This window comes from Saccostrea cucullata, unplaced genomic scaffold, assembly GCF_032062105.1.
Source record: "Saccostrea cucullata isolate Sc308-1 unplaced genomic scaffold, CSIRO_AGI_Scuc_v1 ctg1450, whole genome shotgun sequence".
Lineage (NCBI taxonomy): Eukaryota > Metazoa > Mollusca > Bivalvia > Ostreida > Ostreidae > Saccostrea > Saccostrea cuccullata.
The window spans coordinates 453,168-472,766 of record NW_026932943.1 but is presented as its reverse complement, the minus strand read 5'-3'; the positions used below and the strand labels follow the sequence as shown (position 1 = coordinate 472,766).

General features: G+C 31.3%; 1 protein-coding gene across 2 annotated transcripts in view; it reads right to left on the bottom strand.

The window, feature by feature from the left end:
- Positions 1-19,491, bottom strand: part of LOC134236616 (carbohydrate sulfotransferase 1-like) — a 35,690-nt gene extending 16,199 nt beyond the window's left edge. Inside the window, exons 1-4 of one of the 2 annotated variants that reach the window (XM_062718791.1) lie at positions 19,236-19,491; positions 16,349-16,438; positions 16,052-16,232; positions 13,562-14,381 (exon numbers count right to left, since the gene is read on the bottom strand). In XM_062718791.1, the coding sequence (XP_062574775.1) occupies positions 13,583-14,381; positions 16,052-16,232; positions 16,349-16,438; positions 19,236-19,320 (1,155 nt within the window). In that variant the 5' untranslated portion in view covers positions 19,321-19,491 and the 3' untranslated portion in view covers positions 13,562-13,582. Of the gene's footprint in view, positions 1-13,561; positions 14,382-16,051; positions 16,233-16,348; positions 16,439-19,235 lie in introns of those variants that run through there. The other variant, XM_062718792.1, reaches the window with a different exon arrangement.
- Positions 19,492-19,599: the final 108 nt, after the last annotated feature.

Genomic DNA, 19,599 nt, shown 5'->3' with positions numbered 1-19,599 from the left:
GATGGGAAAAAACAACAACATTTCTAAACGGCACAAAGAGGTACTTTGTAATGTTATGCATTAAAAACTCTTTTCTTTACCTGCATTTTAATGTTTCTTTACCTACATGTATTAAGGTTATAAAAATTTACATAACATGAGTAACTGGTGAAATTGGTATCATTTATATACTTTATTTTCTTTTTATTACAGGACGATTGTGAGAGAGAGGCTCGAATTTGTTTATCCAGAAATGATTTATTACTGGTTTACGTGTAACTTTACCCAAATCGACCTGACTGCATTGACTGATCCTTTTATAGCGATATATACACCGGAACACAAGGAGTACTATCAATGTTTTGAAGATAACATGAACAAAAGCATGAGTTTGATTGAAAGTGTTGAAGATTGCGTTGATTTTTTGAATGTACAATGCTTAACTGCAAAGACCAGGACAATAAAAACTGTGCGCTTGTCCATGTCCATGGCGGAAAAACTCCTAAAATGGCTGCCAGATCTGAAAATTATTTATATAATACGGGACCCAAGAGGAATCTTGAATTCACAGTTTGAGCAGCAGGTTACGGAAGTTAAAAACATGTCTGTTACTGTCAAAAATGTGTGTGGTGCTATTTCGACAGATTCGTCACATCTATCACAAATGGATTTGTGCCTTAAAAGCAGACTAATGAGTATAATTTACGAAAACCTGTGTCAAAACCCACTCACAATTGTACCAGAAATATATATGTTTTTCAAAGCTGAATATACAAAAGAGGAGGAAGATTATGTGAGAGAAATAATGAATGGACCGGTTAAAATCTGTAATTATTGCACAGATCGTGGGGACGCATTAGGAAACGCTTATAGATGGATGCGTGTTATTAAAAAAGACACATTAAAAACCATTGATCATTATTGTTCATTTTTGTATTCAAAATTTGGATATCAACATCTAGAATTTGAAAACTTGAACATTACGAGGTTTTCCTGGATACCTGTTTCATAAGGGATAACATTTTGCACCCTAAATTTATGTAGTCGCCTCTGTTTAAGAACTGAATAATCACTCATAAGATCATATGGTTATATACATTGTGTTTATCAAAATATATGCAGCTTTTTGTTTTGACAACTTCGTGGTTTATGTACTTTTTATTTGTCAAAATATATTTGCCAAACTGTGGATTGTTTGCAACAGAGGATATAACATTGTCAATTTTATTTTTCCTTGTACCAAGGAAATATCCCGGTGATCTCCGCTTATCTTGATGTGTGTAATATATCTATTGTCATTTAATAAATAACAATTCTCTTTCAATGTACATTGTCTTTGCTATTTTTCAACTACAGCGGTAGCCTAACCAAATCCCTAGGATAACATAAAGATCATTCCTCGAATTGCAAAAATAGGGTTTATATTATTTTTCCTGTAAGTATATCTATTTTTTTTCAATAAACTTTGCCTCAGACGTGTCACATAGTCGAAGAAAGAGGCCTGGAGATAATTGAACAAGGGAACCATCGCAACATCTCAAACACGTGGTTTTTTTTTTTTTTTGTTGTTTTTTTTTTTTTTTTTTTTTTTTTTTTTTTTTTTTTTTTTTTTTTTTTTTTTTTTTTTTTCTTTTATAGAATCATGTCGCCTTATATTTATGTGAAATCTCTTGATAAACTTTCCACTTGTTAATTATTCTACTTGAAATTTGGACTGTAATGTACTTGTTGCGTTTTTAAGATCACGTATGAAAAAGATTCTACATTTTTTTTTTCGTGTGTACTTAAAACAAGAACCTTAGACGTCAAATTGCTGGTAAAATAATTTGCAAATGAAAGGTTTATCAAAAGATTGAAAATTGAAAATCTGCAATATAGACATAAATGCGAGAGATTTTTTGTGAAATCGTTTACACAAAAGTACGCAATTACTGTACGACGTATTAACGTATTGACGTTGTAAAAATTAAGTGCAATCACTGGGAATTTAGTACATTTATCATAGTGTATTACACTGTACATTTATAAATAATTAATCAACGGTATTAATGAATTAGCGCATTGTTGTCAGCACCAAAGCCGCTAAAATATGAAATCTGCTTTTCTAAGTTCACATAAAGTATCAATTCCCGGAGTATCTTTATTAATCCTCAATATCCTCATTCGACATTTAGATATATCGACGACTCACCGTCAATTAACAATGGTAATTTCCATTCCTATGTCGATGCAATATATCCTCATGAGCTTGAAATAAAAGATACCACAGACTCTGATACATCTGTTTCAAATTGAGATATTTTACTTGTAAAAGACGTTAATGGTAATCTAAAAACCAAGTTCTAGGATAAACGTGATGACTTTAACTTTTCTATCGTCAACTTCCCTTACTTATGCAGCAGTACACCTTCATTACCTGCATACTAAGTATACATATCTCAATTGACCCGATACGCAAGAGCATGCTCTACGTACCAACAATATCTACAACAAGGTAAATTATTGAAAATCAAGCTGATGAAACAATTTCAGCAGTCTCTTTAAAGACATCATTTCATAAGTTCTATGGTCGATACAATGACCTTGTCAGCAACAATTTATCATTGAGTCAAATGCTGACTGACGTTTTTCATTCTTATTGTTAGTCCATTATTTATACACGGAATATACAACGGATTTTCCTTTACTTCCCGATCATGACAAGGAGCATAGGGCGGGTGTGACCGGTCTGCAGGGGATGTTCACTTCTCCATGGCACCTGATCCCATCTCTGATGTTTTAGAGCTAGGTCCGTGTTTGCTCTGCTCCTATTTTGGATTGTTTTAGGATTTTTTATCTGTAATACTGTTCGTTATCGCCATATATTTCATTTAATGATTTAAAGAGGTGAGCTAAAAGGGTTAAAGAGAATAGGTCTTTGTTTTGTAACAAACGGTTGTGTTTTTGAAACAGTGAAGTGTGTAAAAAATAGTAGAGAAACCCAAAATTTTCTCTTTATATACATATTTTTTATCTATTTATTTGTAATTTTTTTTATACTGTCATTTGTTTTTATTGATTAATTAATTAATTGTTTTATCTTGCTTTCAATTACTTTTAGTATTCTAAAAAAAACACTTCTATTATGCAATTCGTAATAATTCTATAGTTGTTCTTTTTAGATATTTTTTTCCAAAAATTTGTATTTCTGTGCATTGAAAATTTAGAGAATATTAAGTGTTGGGGTAGTTACCATCAACAATTAAATTTCTTATTTTATAATGATAATCATTTTTACGTCCTGTTTATCGTTTACATAAAGAATAATTGCTACTGCATGCAGTATCACCAAAATAGCATTAGACACTATTGAGGATTCCTTAATATACACAGTGAATTAATACTGTATGTGTACTTTGAAAAAATGGGTTTCATATTTTAGCGGCTTTGGTGCGGACAACAATGCACTACTTCATTAATACTGTTTATAAATTATATATTAATATACATGTAATACACTATGATACATGTACTTAATTCCCAGTGATTGCACTAAATGTTTGCCACTTCAATACATTAATACCTCATACAGTAATTGTGTAATTTGTGAGAATGATTTCACAAAATAACACTCACATTTATTTTAATGTTGCATATATTCAAACGAAATCTCTTGATAAACCTTTGCTAGCAATATGACATCTAATTAAGGTTCATGTAGCGTTTAAAAGTATATGCGTAAAAATGTAGAATCTTTTTCATGCGTGTTCTTAAAAACTGGACATGAACCTCAGATGCCAAACTGGGAGTAATATAATTTGCAAATGAAAGGTTTATCAAGAGATTTCACTTGAACAATTTGATTTTATAGTAAAACAGCTTTCTTGCTGATTCTATAGTAATACGTTTTTGCTTGTCTGATAGTACCAACTCGATCAGACTGGAAAGTTTGGTTGTGGTTCCAATATCTGAAATTGCCTTTTCTGGACATGTTTTTCTTAGGATATTTATGATCTCAGTCTTAAATCTCAGTCACGATTTCAGGCACAAAAAAACACTTGATGTGGCCTTCAACTCGACATTAAGATATATCTTCGACGTTTTGTCAATTAACAATGGTTATTTCTATTCTTATGTCGATACGATATATCCTGGTGAGCTTTTGCTGAAAGATACCACAGAGTCTGACACATCTTTTTAATATTTGGATATTTTATTCGAAAAAGACGTAACCGGTAATCTAAAAACCTAGCTCTATAATAAACGTGATGATTTTCACTTTTCAATCGTCAGCTTCCCCAACTTATGCAGCAATATACCTTCATCACCTGCATATGGAGTTTATATCTCTCAGTTGATTCAATACGCAAGTACATGAATGTACAACATTTTAGAAATTGTACGTATGTACAATACTAAAACGAGGTAAATTATTCACAAACAAGTTGAAGAAACAAGATTATCAGCAGACGGTCTCGTTTAAAGTTATCATTTCGTAAGTTCTTTGATCAGTACTATGACCTGTCAGCAAATACAATTTATCATTGAGTCAAATGATGACTGACATTTTTTATGCTATTTTTAAGTCCATTGTTTACTCACTGAATGATGACGTCGGGTGTGATCGGACGGCAGGGGAGGCCCACTCCTTCATAGCACCCGGTCCCACCTCTGATGTTTCGGAGGTCTGCTCCTATTTTATATTGTTCTATGGACTACTTGGTCATTGGTCATTTGCAAAATCATTTTGTTAAAAAACTTTCTGATTGCACACACAAGTATTCTGAAGTTGACATCAAAAATTAAAGATGCTTAAGTTTCTGATTGAGAATATATATGTAGATTTTGGAGACATGGTCTTCCAACAATCTATCATATGTTTTTTTCAAAACACTGGACTAAAAATTCCTATGTATATATTATTTTCAATTTATACTGAAGTTAAAATTATTTGTTTTCTGGGTCAATCAGTAAAATATGCTGAGGCGAATTGAAATTGAATTTCAAACTAGAATTTCAATCTAATGTTTTCTTGACCGTCCGCGTCGAATTGAATTTCATTGTCTATCATTAATTGTTTTGATTGTAAGAGATAGAAATGACGTAAACTGTATATTTCTAATCTTGCCAGTTAATGTTCCGCGGTCTTAACAATGAACTATCAAGTATCAGAAATGAATATACACTTTTCACTTTGAATGAAACATGAAAAAGATAAACAGGCCCAAAGCTCAAAAGTTTGTTGGAACGATGCAAATTAGGAGCACGGTAAACAAGTACTAAAGATTAGTAAACATCCCCTATTGACCAGAGACACCTAATCATTGGTTTTGTAATTAAGAAACCTATCCATTATAATTGCAAAGTTAACAAGTTAATGATTTCCTAAATAATATACTTTCTTTCAATAATTCACACGATATGACCCAAAACAAACTAATAACACTTTTTATTATATAGTCTATATAAAGTCCCTATATAATCTATACAAACGCAAACAGTTCATAACACTACATATTCACCGGATTTTAGGCCGTATTCCCGGAAATTCAACGCATTGTGGACATTTTTGTAAACAATGTTTTATTCTTTATTCAAACCTATTTCAGTTATTATTTTCATTTGTGCAAAACTCACGGAGGTTACAAAGAGTAATCTGGAGAAATGTTCATAATTCAATGGCTTATTTATTCCACATATAATAAAATAATTATGTCTATTGGTATATTCCCTATGTAATATTTACAAGCGCAAACAGTTCATAAATGTTCATAATTCTTTTTATTATATAGTCTATTTATATTCCCTATGTAATCTTTACAAGCGCAAACAGTTCATAACACTACATATTCACTGGATTTGAGGCCATATTCACCGGAGGTTCATTGCACGTGCAGCAGCATTGTGACGTCACAATCACCACCTCAAACAACGTTGTAAACAATAGTTGCAACGGCCGCAGCCAGCAACGTTTAAGAGCAGTGAAAATATTATACAAACTTACTGCAGGATTTTTTTTAAACATGTGGACGTCTTACACAACGAAAGTCGGAAAGGGAAACACGGAAGTGACAAACTGTTATCTGGACATTTTTTTAACGACGGAAGTTCGTAAATGAAAATGGTGTCGTCATTCAGCCTTCTATGTCTTATTTATTCAAATTCAGACTATATAATAAAACAATTATAGACTCTTTTGATGTTGAATATTGTTTGTTATTCACCAGAAAAATATCAATATTGACCTTGGCTTCGCCTCGGTCAATATGAATATTTTTCTAGTGAATAACAAATCATATTCAACACTAAAAGAGTCCATAATCGTATATTGTCTGTACTGATTCTTCAAAATAATTTTTTTTTTACTGAAAGTATCCTTTTGCTTGTACATGTAACAGTCTCGATCAGTAAATCTTCACATACAAATGTATGACTCATTTGTAACTAGTCTCATGCTCTTCATCATTTTAAGAGTGAGTTTTTTTTTTTTTCTTTTTTTTTTTTTTGCTTCGTATGAATGACGTCAACTTAGTCACACTTCACTTATTTTGATAGTCGTGAAAATTAATGTCGTAATTTGGCGTAACTTTCGTGTGACAATTCCACACAAATCTTAAGACATTTTGGGTTATTTCATTTCACATTATTTTTGAATTATTTCATAAAGATCCGCCCACAGATATTAATGTAGACTCATTTTTGCAGTTATAACATATTTCAAAAATATAATACAGTTCATCCGAATTAATTGTTGAAATCAGTTCTATTGAATGAATATAATACATTTAATTAAAAAGAATTAAAAGAGTTTTCAAATACCTCTCGTTCATCAGAAAAGATTTCTGCTTCTATATCAAGATAATGTTAATGTAGAGAATTTATATTAGTTGATTGTCAGATTCCGGATTGTTAGCTACCTATTATTAATTTCCCATTTATCTGTATAGCTTTATCCATTAGTAAGCGAGGTAAGTTTATTGCCCTTTAATTACAGTGATAATTAGTTAATCACGGGTGGTCCTTGTATAATTTTATTTATTATACTTCTGTTAGAATGTTTCCTATATAAAGTTCAGAAGGTAAAATAACTTTTATTTTTTTTATAGTTCACGCATAGCAAAACTATACCCCGGGGTATAGTTTTTGCTATCCACCCTCGGAAAATTTTCATGCAATTTTTGCCTCCAATTTTGATTCCCAGCGATAAATTTATTGACTGATGATGTCATAATGACTTCAGTAGCATTGTGACGTCATCAGAATTTCAGATTTTTCTTGCAGTATTATCTTACTCCAAATAAATTCAAACCTCAGAAATTATATTATACATCAGTATAATAAAACGCCTATCCACTGTTTGTGAGTGGGATAGCTCTTTCATCAAACCCATGACACGAAGTTCGCGACAGCCTTCCCGAATATTTCTCGGGCAAGCCCTCGATCAAAAACGGCTTGAAAAATAGTTCGCTAACCTGTTAATCACGGGTTTGATATTCCCTGTCACGGGTTTGATAAAAGAGCTATCCCACTCACAACCAGTGGATAAGTGTATAGTATTGCCTCCCCACTTAGAGGAGGTAGAATTATCACTCCCCAAATTGTGGAGGCTCAGTTTACTATATAAATGAGCGAATTTGATCAGTTAGTCAGTTGAAGGAAAGTTATTATACAGAGATAGTTGAAGGTAGAGTTAGTTGAAGGAAAACTTGATGCTATCGGAGTTTAATAGTATACACTTATCCACTGGGTGTGAGTGGGATAGCTCTTTTATCAAACCCGCGACAGAGAACTATTCCCCGAGGGCTTGCCCGAGGGAAATAGTCCCTGTCAAGGGTTTGATAAACGAGTTATCCTACTCACAACCAATGGATAAGCGTTTTATTATACTGATGTATAATTTAATTTCTGAGGTTTGAATTTCTTTGGAGTAAGATAATTCTGCAAGAATAATCTGAAATCCTTATGACGTCACAATGTTACTGAAGTCATTATGACATCATCAGTTTAAAGATTTATCGCTGTAAATCAAAATTGGCGGCAACAATTGCATGAAAAATTTCCGAGGGTGGGTAGCAAAAACTATACCCCGGGGTATAGTTTTACTATGCATAAACAATAAAGGATAGTTATTTTACCCTATGAACTTTATATAGGAAACATTTTAACAGAAGTATAATAAAAATTGACTAGATATCAGAATGGATTTCTACTGGATTACGGGATTTTAGGATTTTATATATTTCATTTAGATTATTTTACTATTATTTCTACTGTGAAATGTGGACTTTTTGTGCGTGTAAATATTGTGTGTAGATATGTAAATAAATTAATGAACTGTAATACAGACTTATTATTCAGCACAATACTGAGGAAAGTTGAGAGTTTAAGGGAAAAACCGCTCGGACAATAAATATGTAGTCACTCGGCAGCATAGCCAACTTTCCCGCAGCTCGGCCTGCGCTACATTAATTAAAGTTGAACAAAGATAAAGGATTTTACATAGATCTCCTATCCAATTTCTTTATCAAGTAATTTATCTTTTAAACACAAACAAATACGAAGGGCTGAGATTAATTAACATACATAGAATTTCTTTTTAAATGAAACATATGGAGATAACGAACAGTATTCAAGTTCAAAATCCATGGAAATTCCCGAACAAAAATATAATGGATATACATGTAATAAGCTCCATATGTATTTGGCGATTGATATATCATCAACATTTGCATCTTACAAGCTCATAAATATCTCAATGTCAAAAAGAGCTTCAAGTTGGATGAAATCAGGTGGTCCCTTCATGAAGATTAAAATTTTTCTATTCTCTTTTTATTTTATTTTTATAATAATACGTTTAGAGTAGTTGTCATTAAAAAAAGGAATAACTTACGAATTCACTAACAAAACTGGATCCCGGCCAATCGCAAGGTTAATGTGATAAATAAACAATGAGTGAAAAAGTAACAAAATAATGATAAAAAATGCCTAAAAGTCTTTCATACATGTTGTTAAGAGAAATTAATCCATACAACAGGAAAATCAATGCCACACATCCTGCCACACATCCTGCAAACGGTGCATTTTTATTCAAACAAGTCTCCCCTACTCTCAAAAATAAGGTTTCAACTGCTTCTTTATATTTTAAAAGGTATTGAAAACCCTTCATTCACCGACATGATTTTAAGCTGATGAAATATAAAAGTTCTTTGTCTGTCTATTGAAAAAAATCTAATATTCCGGTGCAAATTATTTATCGATAAACTGACCTTAAGTTAAATGCAGGGCGTAGGTTTGCAAAGAGCGAAGGTAATGTGGTTACCTTGACTTTGTCGCATTCCCTTTATTAATCCACAAAAAGAGTTTTGTAACTGAAGACAGAAATGTTATTTTTTTTCATTTAAAAATTTTATCACTACTATGATTAAACACAACTTCAAAGAAAATGAGGTCAACAGATTCACCTATCTTGGTAGTGTCTTCAACAAAAACCGTGGTGGAGATGACAATGTCAAAAGCCGAATTAAAAAGAAAAGATAATGCTTTAACTTTTCTATCGTCAACTTCTTTTACTTATGCAGCAATATATCTTCATCACCTGTATCCAGAGTTGGTACACGCAATTCGATACGCAAGAACATGCTCTAAGTATGAACAATTTCTAAAACGACGTAAATTATTGACAAACAAGTTGATGAAACAAAAATATAAGCAGTCTCTTTCGAAGTCATCATTTCGTAAGTTCTATGGTCAATACAACGACCTTGTCAACAAATTCAATTTTTCATTGAGTCAAATGCGTACTGACATTTTTCATACAAATTGTTAGTCCATTATTAACCGGTATACACTGAATATACGACAGATTTTTCGGTTATTTTCCGATAATGACAAGGAACACACGGCGGCTGTGACAATTCGGCAGGGGGTGTTCACTCCTCAATGGCACCTGATCCCACCTCTAATGTTTTGGAGGTCCATGTTAGCTCTGCTCCTATTTTGTATTGTTTTATGGATTTTTGATCTTGAATACCGTTCGTAATCTCCATATGTTTCCTGATAAGATATTACATTTCATAAAGATGGCTTGGCGAAAAGAAGCACTTCGCAAGGACTTTTTACCTTAATTTAAATTTAGTATATTATTATTAGTTATCTACATCCAATTGACAGGCTGACACAAGTTAATTTACGTTAGATTAAATGTAACGGGATTACAACTCATGTCCCACCCCTTTCTTGTTCCAACGGCCGTGCATTAAGAAATCAATGATAGAAAAGAGTCGTTAAATTACCTTACTCTCTAACATGGAATAATTACCTTGCATTTAAAAAATCAATGAGAAAAGAGATTCATTAAATAACATCTCTTTTAACATGCATTCTAACTTGGGAGAATCACCTTGCATTAAAAAAAATCAATGAAAAAAGAGAGTAATTGAATAACCTTTCTTTCTGACATGAATTCTGACAGTCATGTAAAACGTGAGCAAAAAGTTAGATTTAAATAGAAAATCGTGCTTAAAATTTGCTAGTTTGTTTCCGTTGCAGTGTTAGAATATTATAGTATATTTGAATCACCTGACATAACTATGCTCTCGGGTCCCTTTTTCTATGATAAATTATAATAAATCTACATCCATTCTGGTTATTTTCAAACAAGAGTGAAGGAAAATGACACTTTTTGAATCGTGTCGATAGTTTGTATTGCTTATAATATTTGAAAATAATGCATTGTCTGTGAATAATTGGACCCTATGATATCAAAATTTGGCCTGTTTTGTGACAATATGTTCCTTTATGGATAAAAATGGATAGAATAGACGGGTCTTATTACAATAAAGGAATATGCATGTCCTTGTAATCTACCTTATACTTTATTATTTCGCTGACAGATCTAGAGAGCAATTGTCCAATCTGATGACAAAACATCCTGGTTTACTAAAAGTTAATATTTTATTTCAGGCACGTGGTGTTGGTCATTTTACACATTATTTCTCTTTTTTTTATTTTCAAACTTCAAAAGGTCAACAAAACGGTCTTTTTTGCATGACATTGTACACATGGAACTTCCATGCCTATCGTTTAGGACCAATTAAACAATGAACATGAAATTTGTCTTCACCGATACTAGGGAATACCTGTAGCCATGTGTCCATTAATAGACCTACAAAACTACAAAATTATACAATAAATCAAATATTTGTAATTGTGAGCATTGGAATTCCTATTTAATCTTACAAATGATTATCACCTGCATACGGAGTTTATGTCCTCTGTTGAATTTCTAAACAAAACCTAATTTGCAGAAATACAAAAGGAAACCCAGCCCTAAAGGACAAGATAGGCTAGTCAAGATAGTCTTTTAAAATAATGCATCAGGTGATAAGGGTATATTGCTGCTTAAGTAAGGGAAGGTGACAAATGAAAAGTTAAAGTCAACACGTTTATCACAAAGTTTGGTTGTTAGATTAACACTTACGTGTTTTCTAGTAAAATATCAAAATATGAAATAGGTATGTCAGATTTTATGGTATTTTAAATGTCAAGACCACTGGAATATATCGTGAACATATGAATGGAAATAACTATTGTTAATTGACAATACGTCGTCGATTTACCTCAATGTCAAATTGAAGGCCAGAAGAGTTTTTTCTTTCCTGTTTAAGACTTTGAATAACAAATACATAGGTCTGCTTTAAGCGGTGCGCAATTGGTACCCATGGGAATTTCAGCCGATTGTTGGAAGACTTTGTCTCCAAATACCAGATAAAAATTGTCGATCAAAAAAAGTCAAGTATATCTTAATTATCAGCTTCAGAGTACTTGTATGTAAAATCAAAATGTATATTTAATAGATTTTGCAAATGCCCAATGATTTTTACACATTAAAAAAGTAAAGGACAATATCGACTTAAATAACACCACTTAATGGCCCCGGTCTAGTGTATCTTTCAGAATGATGCAATAGTTTATCAAACAAAGACCTGTTGTTACTCCTGCTATAAAATGAGTATTAGTTCTAAGTTGTGGGATACACAGGGGTCACAGAAAGGTAAAAATATATCAATCTACATTTTTTTTTCATATTAATGCAAATTTTCTTTGATTTTAGAGCACATTTTGCTTCAGAAAACATATAGCCGGTAAAATCATATAAACATTTTGTACTTGTATATATCTGTACATGCAGCAATCAGTCGGAATGTCGGAAATCAAGGAATTGAAAAGTTGAAAATCTAAAAATAATAATAATTCCAGAAATGAAATGCGGCCGCGGGAACGCGGGGAACCACAGTGCTTTTAATTTCCTTATTTAATTTTTGTTCAAAACCTTTTTGATTCATCAGTAATACATGTATTACTTTGTCTATTTGATTTTTTTTCTATCTATCCATCTACCCACGCATACCTTCATAGTCAAACACGCATATAAATTATTGTTAGTGTTTTGATCAAGAATACTTAGAAACGTCAGAAATAGTACTAACCAATCAAATATAATTTAAGTTTAAATATCTACACACCATAATTAAATTCATTTGAAGATCTACATCCATGGAAAATGATTATTAAATACTTATTGCCCTACTCCCCTCGCTGTCAAACAAAAAATCCTCGGACCAGGCATTTCTCTTGAAAAAAGAATGAGGCGCTCTTGGCACATACTAATATTTTTACTAACACTCATTATATTTATGTTGTATACAAAAAGAAAAATAAATAGATTGAATTACAATAGATCGAGTGCCAATGTGTGGTTATAATTATAAATTGTATAGTAATGGGAAAAACTAATATAAGACAAGAGGAATGAAAGTTATGATGATAAAATGATACTAGCATCCCACGTATATTACAAAATTTTCTTTTACATGAAATTTGATTTTTGTGAACACATTCTTCTAGAATTCAACATATCATAAAATGAGATAATTTATTTAGCAAAATTTAACTTATTCACATTTCTTTTAAATAAAAAATCCATATAGGCCGTTGTATTTTTAATTTACACTTGATAATTTTTTCTTACATTTTCATTTTGTATCATAATCATAATTAAAAAATTTTATAGCTTCGATCAAACTTTTAATGTCAATTTTACTTTATTTTGATTTTTTCAGTCTTAATCATCGTTTCATGTTTTATAATATTTTTGACATTTATAATTAGTACGTTCTTAGGAGAAAATCTATTGTTTTAAAAAGTACCCCTTTGGGCACCCCATAAAAGGTTATTGAGAGTTATCCCCTCTGAGTATCCGTATAGTTAGAGTAAACAAAACAGTTTCCTGGTAGTGTGGAAGGCGTGAAAATAACGTTAAATATTATCCACTCTCACTATATGTGGTGTTGTTATTTGAAAGACGCTTTTTAGCGCTAAGGTAAGGAAAATGAATCTACAAAGTTTCTTAGAGAGGAGAACATTTTCTTTCGATCTTTTATTGTAACACATATGCAACCTAATCATCAAACGAGTGAAAAAACTAAAAAAAAAAAATGCTTACATTTGGCTATCTATGCATGTAATATTAACAATTTTTTAATAAATAAGGAGAACTAAAAGCAAATAAATGTGTCATTTTAATTTCAACTTTCTTAGTAGTATAATTGGAATGTAAGTTCATTTATTCAAAAGGCATCCAAGACACAAAAGTTGTGTTCAATTCGTCGTAATTTAAATGTTTATATCCCAATAAAGGAAAGAGAAATGAGCAATATAGGTCAATAATTATCAAGGTTTTTTCCTCCATAGCACGAATCCATCTGTAAGCATTTCCTAGAGCATTTCCTCGATCCGTGCAGTAGTGGCATTTCTTTACTGGTCCGTTCATAATCCTTTTGATGTATTTTTTCGTCGTGTTTGTAAACTCTTTGTTCAAAAAGCTGTATATTTTTGGCACAACTTTGAAGGGGTATTGACATAGGTTTTCATAAATAATACTCATTATCCTGCTTTTATGACACAATTGTAACTCCTTAGTGTGTGACAGATCTGAAATGATAGAATTACACACTTTTTTGACAGTTGTAAACATCCTTTTCTCCTCTGTCACATGTTGTTCAAACTGCGAATTGAGGATACCTCGAGGATCTCTGACTAAGTAAATAATCCTTAGATTCGGAAGCCATTTCAAAAGTTTTCCTGCCATAAACATCGACAGCCTGATGGTTTTTATTGTCCTTGACCGTGCTGTCATACATCTGTTATGCAATAAATAAACACACCTTTTAACGCTATCTATGGTACTTTTGGATTTATTTAAATTCAAAACAGTGCATTTGTAATACTCTTGAAGCTCTGGTGTATGTATTGAAATGAATGGGTCAGTTAAGGCAGACAAGTCAATTTGATCAAAATTACAGGTAAACCAATGATACAGCAGCTCTGGATAGAGAGATTCACGTTCACCTCGTAAAATAACCCTGCAAAGTAAGGATGAAAAAGAAAATAATATCATTACATGAAGTTGTGAATTAGATTTTAATTATTCCTCAAATTAAAAGGAAAAAAAAAACTGTGTTGATTTTTTTTTTATTTTGACGCAAATTTTGCATGTCCTTCAGAGTAGCCATACTTTAATAAATTTAATACAAAAAATATAAATAAATACAAAAATAACTTTCTCTAAAAATGTAACATTATCATACAAATCAAATGTAACGATCTTAGAATAAGCAAAATATTTCATTGATACAAAGTAGTCTTAAACAGACATAAATCTTTAATGAAGTAATGAATTAACTTAAAGGAAAGATGATATAAACAGATTTTACTTCGGAAGAGACGGAAAATCATGTCACAAGTTTAGGAAAGTGGAAAAATGAAATAGAAAATATCAATAATATTTCAATTAAATTACAGACACTGTAAAACGAGAATATTTGGCGCACTACTAATTTTAGCGCTTATGGCGCAAGAGCGCCTGAAGGTAAAATTTATTGTGATTTCTAAATATTTTGTGTGTGTGTTCAAAGTATATGTAAGTATATGTAAACCGGAACTTGCGATTACATAATGTGGAAGGGTCGTTGGATTTTACGTACACACTAGCACTGCACATGGTAGAATCGATCGAGAAAGTTCTGCCAAATTATAATTTAATTAAACTATTGTTACCCTGGTAGTTCTTACCTGATTCTTTATCATTGGCACCTTTAAAGTCTGGCTTCTCGGCGTCTTAATTATCTATCGCCTCGAAGTAAACAGTGCAATTAAGCATGGCGATTGACCTTGCAGGAAATACCTGATTGTCATCTCCCTTTATGAATACCGTTTATCCAAGTAACTTTCTTTCCATGCATGCATTGTTTTAATATGAATAAAATGCGTAAAAACTACATTTTTTTAAGATAAAAATTAAGTAAATTTTAACACTGTGTAACGTCCGTGTTATTGCAACACCATAGTAAAGGTGACGAATGTTTACTTATATATATGGGAGTGCTATTGTGTTACCGTGCTTGACTAATTAGAAAGTCAATTACGGATGTTGATAAAAAAAACGCAAAATAATGCATTTGTATATTTTTATGACAAGTGCAAGCGCTAAAATTTATTTGCGCCAATGCATCCCAATTTGCATTTGTGCTGAAATACGTATGCGCCAAATGTTCTCGTTTTACAGTATGGACAAAACGCATTCAGTAAAGGTTCACAGGTGAAAATAAATTAGAGAATATTACCTTGGTGCTAAAAGACCAAGCCAGGTAAATTTTATGAGGAAAAACAAAATGACAAAATATCAGCAATGTCACATAGGCTGACTTTAAAATTTTGCTTTTCTTACAAAATTAACCTGGATTAGTATATTTTTCGAAAGTTCATATTTTAAACTTTTACATATAGCACCAAGGTAACATATTCTGAAATTTATTTTCACCTATTAACCTTTACTGAGTGTGATTTGTCTATATTTGTTTTTATTGAAATATTATCAATATTTTCGAAGTCTATTTCTTTTTCCAGATCTTAGGAGAAAAAATTATCAACTTTTCTAAATTTGTGACATGGTTTTAAGTCTCCCCCAAAGAAAAAATTGTTTGTATCGTCAGTCCTTAATATTTGAAGTACTTGGTATTTTAGCGAACCGTACCTTTTCGTTCCGTTAAGGAATTGCGTTGTGTTTCCCAAAGTTTGCGAAATGCCATGCAATGGTTCAAACATATAGAAGTCCCCTTCTGCCTGACGAACTACGTCAGCTAAAAGAGTTGATCCCCCTCTCATATAGGCAACGATCAGTCGTAAAGATGTTTTTTCAGAGACTCTATAAAAATCTGAATAAAGATGACAAATAAAAACGTTCCTTTACTCGGGAATTCTTCTTTTTTTTTTTTTTTTTTTTTTGTTACCGTGAGTTTGTAAAGATCAAGAAATAGCTGAAAATACAAACCTGGTGCATGAAAATGGATACGGTTTTTATTCGATAAACATTGTAAGCTGTCCACCTGCATATTGTCAAAGATAGAGAATACTCCCTTTTCTAAAAGAAAAGGTAAAATTGTATTGACAAAATTTAATGATATGCTAAATGATGTAAAGCTATTTAAAAAAGACATTTTGTTGGATAACACGCCCCTAGATATGAATGAGTCTATTTACAACTAATCATCTACATGTATTTATAACACAGAACCTTTTTTCTGTATTTTAAATAAAAGTTTTCAAACAGACCCCTCCTTAATAGTTTTGACGGTATATACTTCACATTAGGATACTTTTGATCTGTTGCATGTATATGAAAGTTTCCTATATGTTTCCCATCAAAGATCTTTGATAACATCTTATAATCCCTTCTGGGTGGTTTGAAGGATATTTTGAATTTTAGATCGATTATTGTGCCCCCTTCTCCTGAAACTAAAACCGTGTGACCTTTCGTTTCAAAATCTAGATAAATCTTTTTCTTTCGAATTTTGGCATTGTGTTTAATGTCACAATTCTGAATTTGAAACTTCAGGATTTCATTCTTTTGCCCTATATTTCATAGTAATACGACTTTAGATATATCCTTTATAGTATTGATTTTACAAAAAAATGACCCAATTTTGCCGTTTTAGTTCCAAAAAAGTTTCTATCTGGATTTAGTCATTTATGGAAGGTTCATACTTTTACGGATCTGGTTTTAATTTTACACACCAATACCAAATTTTGATTATCACTTGTCTATAGAAATGAAATCTTTTTTGATGATTGATAATAATATAGCAAGTATATATTTGTTTTTTATAGTGTCATCGTACATACAAAACATTTGATATACATTTCTTATGGGAATTGACACTTTGTACCCTGTTCATAGAATCTATATGTCATTAAGTTCAAACAAAGACACGTACTTCCTAATTGCCTTTATGGACATAAAGCTTTCTTAATATTTTTTTAACGTAGAACCTACGTCGTATGACATCCTTACTAGTGAATGGGTTAAGCCTGTGCTAGATCCATTATGACGTCATGATTCAATGTCACTTTCCCGTACATTACAGTTTCAGTAGAAATAGTAGAGAATACTGCATTTTGAAATTCACAGAATTCAATTAAAAATCATGCCAAAATAATCTTTATTCAATTTATATATTTTTTGGTTATAATGGTTAATGATTATATATTTCTGGAATTAGAGAAACCTGTAGGCACCTTTCATTTACTAGATGTTGACTTTAATTTTGACAATATCTTGTGTAATGAAATTACAATATATACAACTTTCTGTAATAATATTAATGTGAATGGTACATGTATGTAATCATTTAGAAGGAGGGCAAAAATCGAAAGGAATCTTCAGTTGCCAACTAAATAGTGTAATATATTGATGAAATGTGCCTAAGTCAAAGATGTACGTGTTATAGATCATGCGATCGTGTGTACATTTTTGTGATATCTATCATGAATTGATGTGCTCTTCATAATTATTTTGTTACTTATTCATATTCTTGGTGTTTGATTACAATTTTTCTATTAAATATGATCTTTTTAAATAAAAAGTACAATTTTTGATAAACATTTTTAATCTGAAAGTAACCCCAAACCGATATTTAATAATTAAATCCCGTGTAAGTGCAAAAAGGTCAAGAATTTTAGCATCGGTAAATGACCTATATCTCATTAGTTAGAGCCGAAAGGTATGTATTTTAATCACTTTTTGTAATCATTAGGGTATGTTCTTCATCATATTAAAGATTTAAAACATTCTGACAAAGACTTCTGAAAAATATTTACAAATGTAGGGTGGAAAATTGACAAAAAACAAGTTCATTTGCCTATTATTTTTAAACGTGGACTTTTCTTTTATGTCTGTTGAATAAAAAAGAAATTATTTTTGAGAAATATTGCAGAATATTGTTCAATTAATAAAGTCAATAAACGACGATGTTTGAAAAGGTATTTTTGTAATTTTTCATATTCTCTTATTGACAAGTATCCCTAAAAATAACTGAAAATGTGTAGTCGCAGTATGTAATTACCACACCAAGTTTCACAGGTGTACTAGATTTAAAAACAAGGAAACATATCATGAGCTTTTAACTAACTAATAAGCAAGTACTAATTTATCATTTTGAAAGTTTGAAAATCTTGCGACAAAGAATTTTCTAAAATAGGTTCTACCTTAAACAAATCAAATAGAGATATATTTTTATTGATTTTAAGCATATATCACCTTTTTAATTTTACTTTTTTATATTTTCAAAGCATGATTGAAGAACTTGATATTCCGAAATAGGGGGTATACGTGTCCAAAAGTCTGTTTTGTGAAATTTTTATGGTCAACAATGATAAAATATGTGTTTTTGTTAGCCTTAGATATGATTCTTATATTTTTTTTAAATGCATTTGAATAATTTAGATTTTGAGAATTTTTAATGATTAAGATTTTTTGAGATTTTGATTTTTTTTTTTTTTGATTTTTTTCTGATAGACTTGGACAGGTTCAACATCAATTTTTTAATGTTTTCCGGTAAAAATTCCAAATATTCTCCTGAGAAATTCGTTATTTTTGATTTTCACAAATTTAAACATTAATTTGATGTGATTTGGTACAAAACGTTCAATTTTGGCTGTTCAATTTAAAGAGGTGCGTACTCTGAGACATGTTGTATGAAAACTGTGTCTTTTGCGGGTGTTTTACATAGCTTATGAGTTAATTAAGATATTTAAATAAAAAAGATTATTAGTTTGACAGAAATTTTTGAAAGTACGGACCTACCTTAAAGATTAAAAAAAAGATGGAAGTTCCAAAAATCTGAGGAAACAAGAAAACAAACGATAATAAATACCGGTACCTATAACTCTTTCGTACATGTGGTGAAGAAAAATAAATCCAAAGAAAACGAAAACCACTGCCATACATTCAGGAAAACGTCGCATTTTTTTTTTAGAAATCCTTCTTCTTCCAGAACCCTGGATCAATCTTCTTTTTCTTTGCTAATGTATATAATACTTTCCCCGTTCACTACCATCAGCTTTGAGCAGATAAATAAAAACATTCTTTTTTGCACGTCTCAAACATGGTAATAATACCCCAATGAACAATATCGATTGAAACCTTTATGCTTTGATTTAAAAAACCCACTGATTGTGTTAGTTTGAAGAAGAATCTGTCGTGCGATGAATGTGGTGACCTTGAATTTGACGCCAGCTAATATA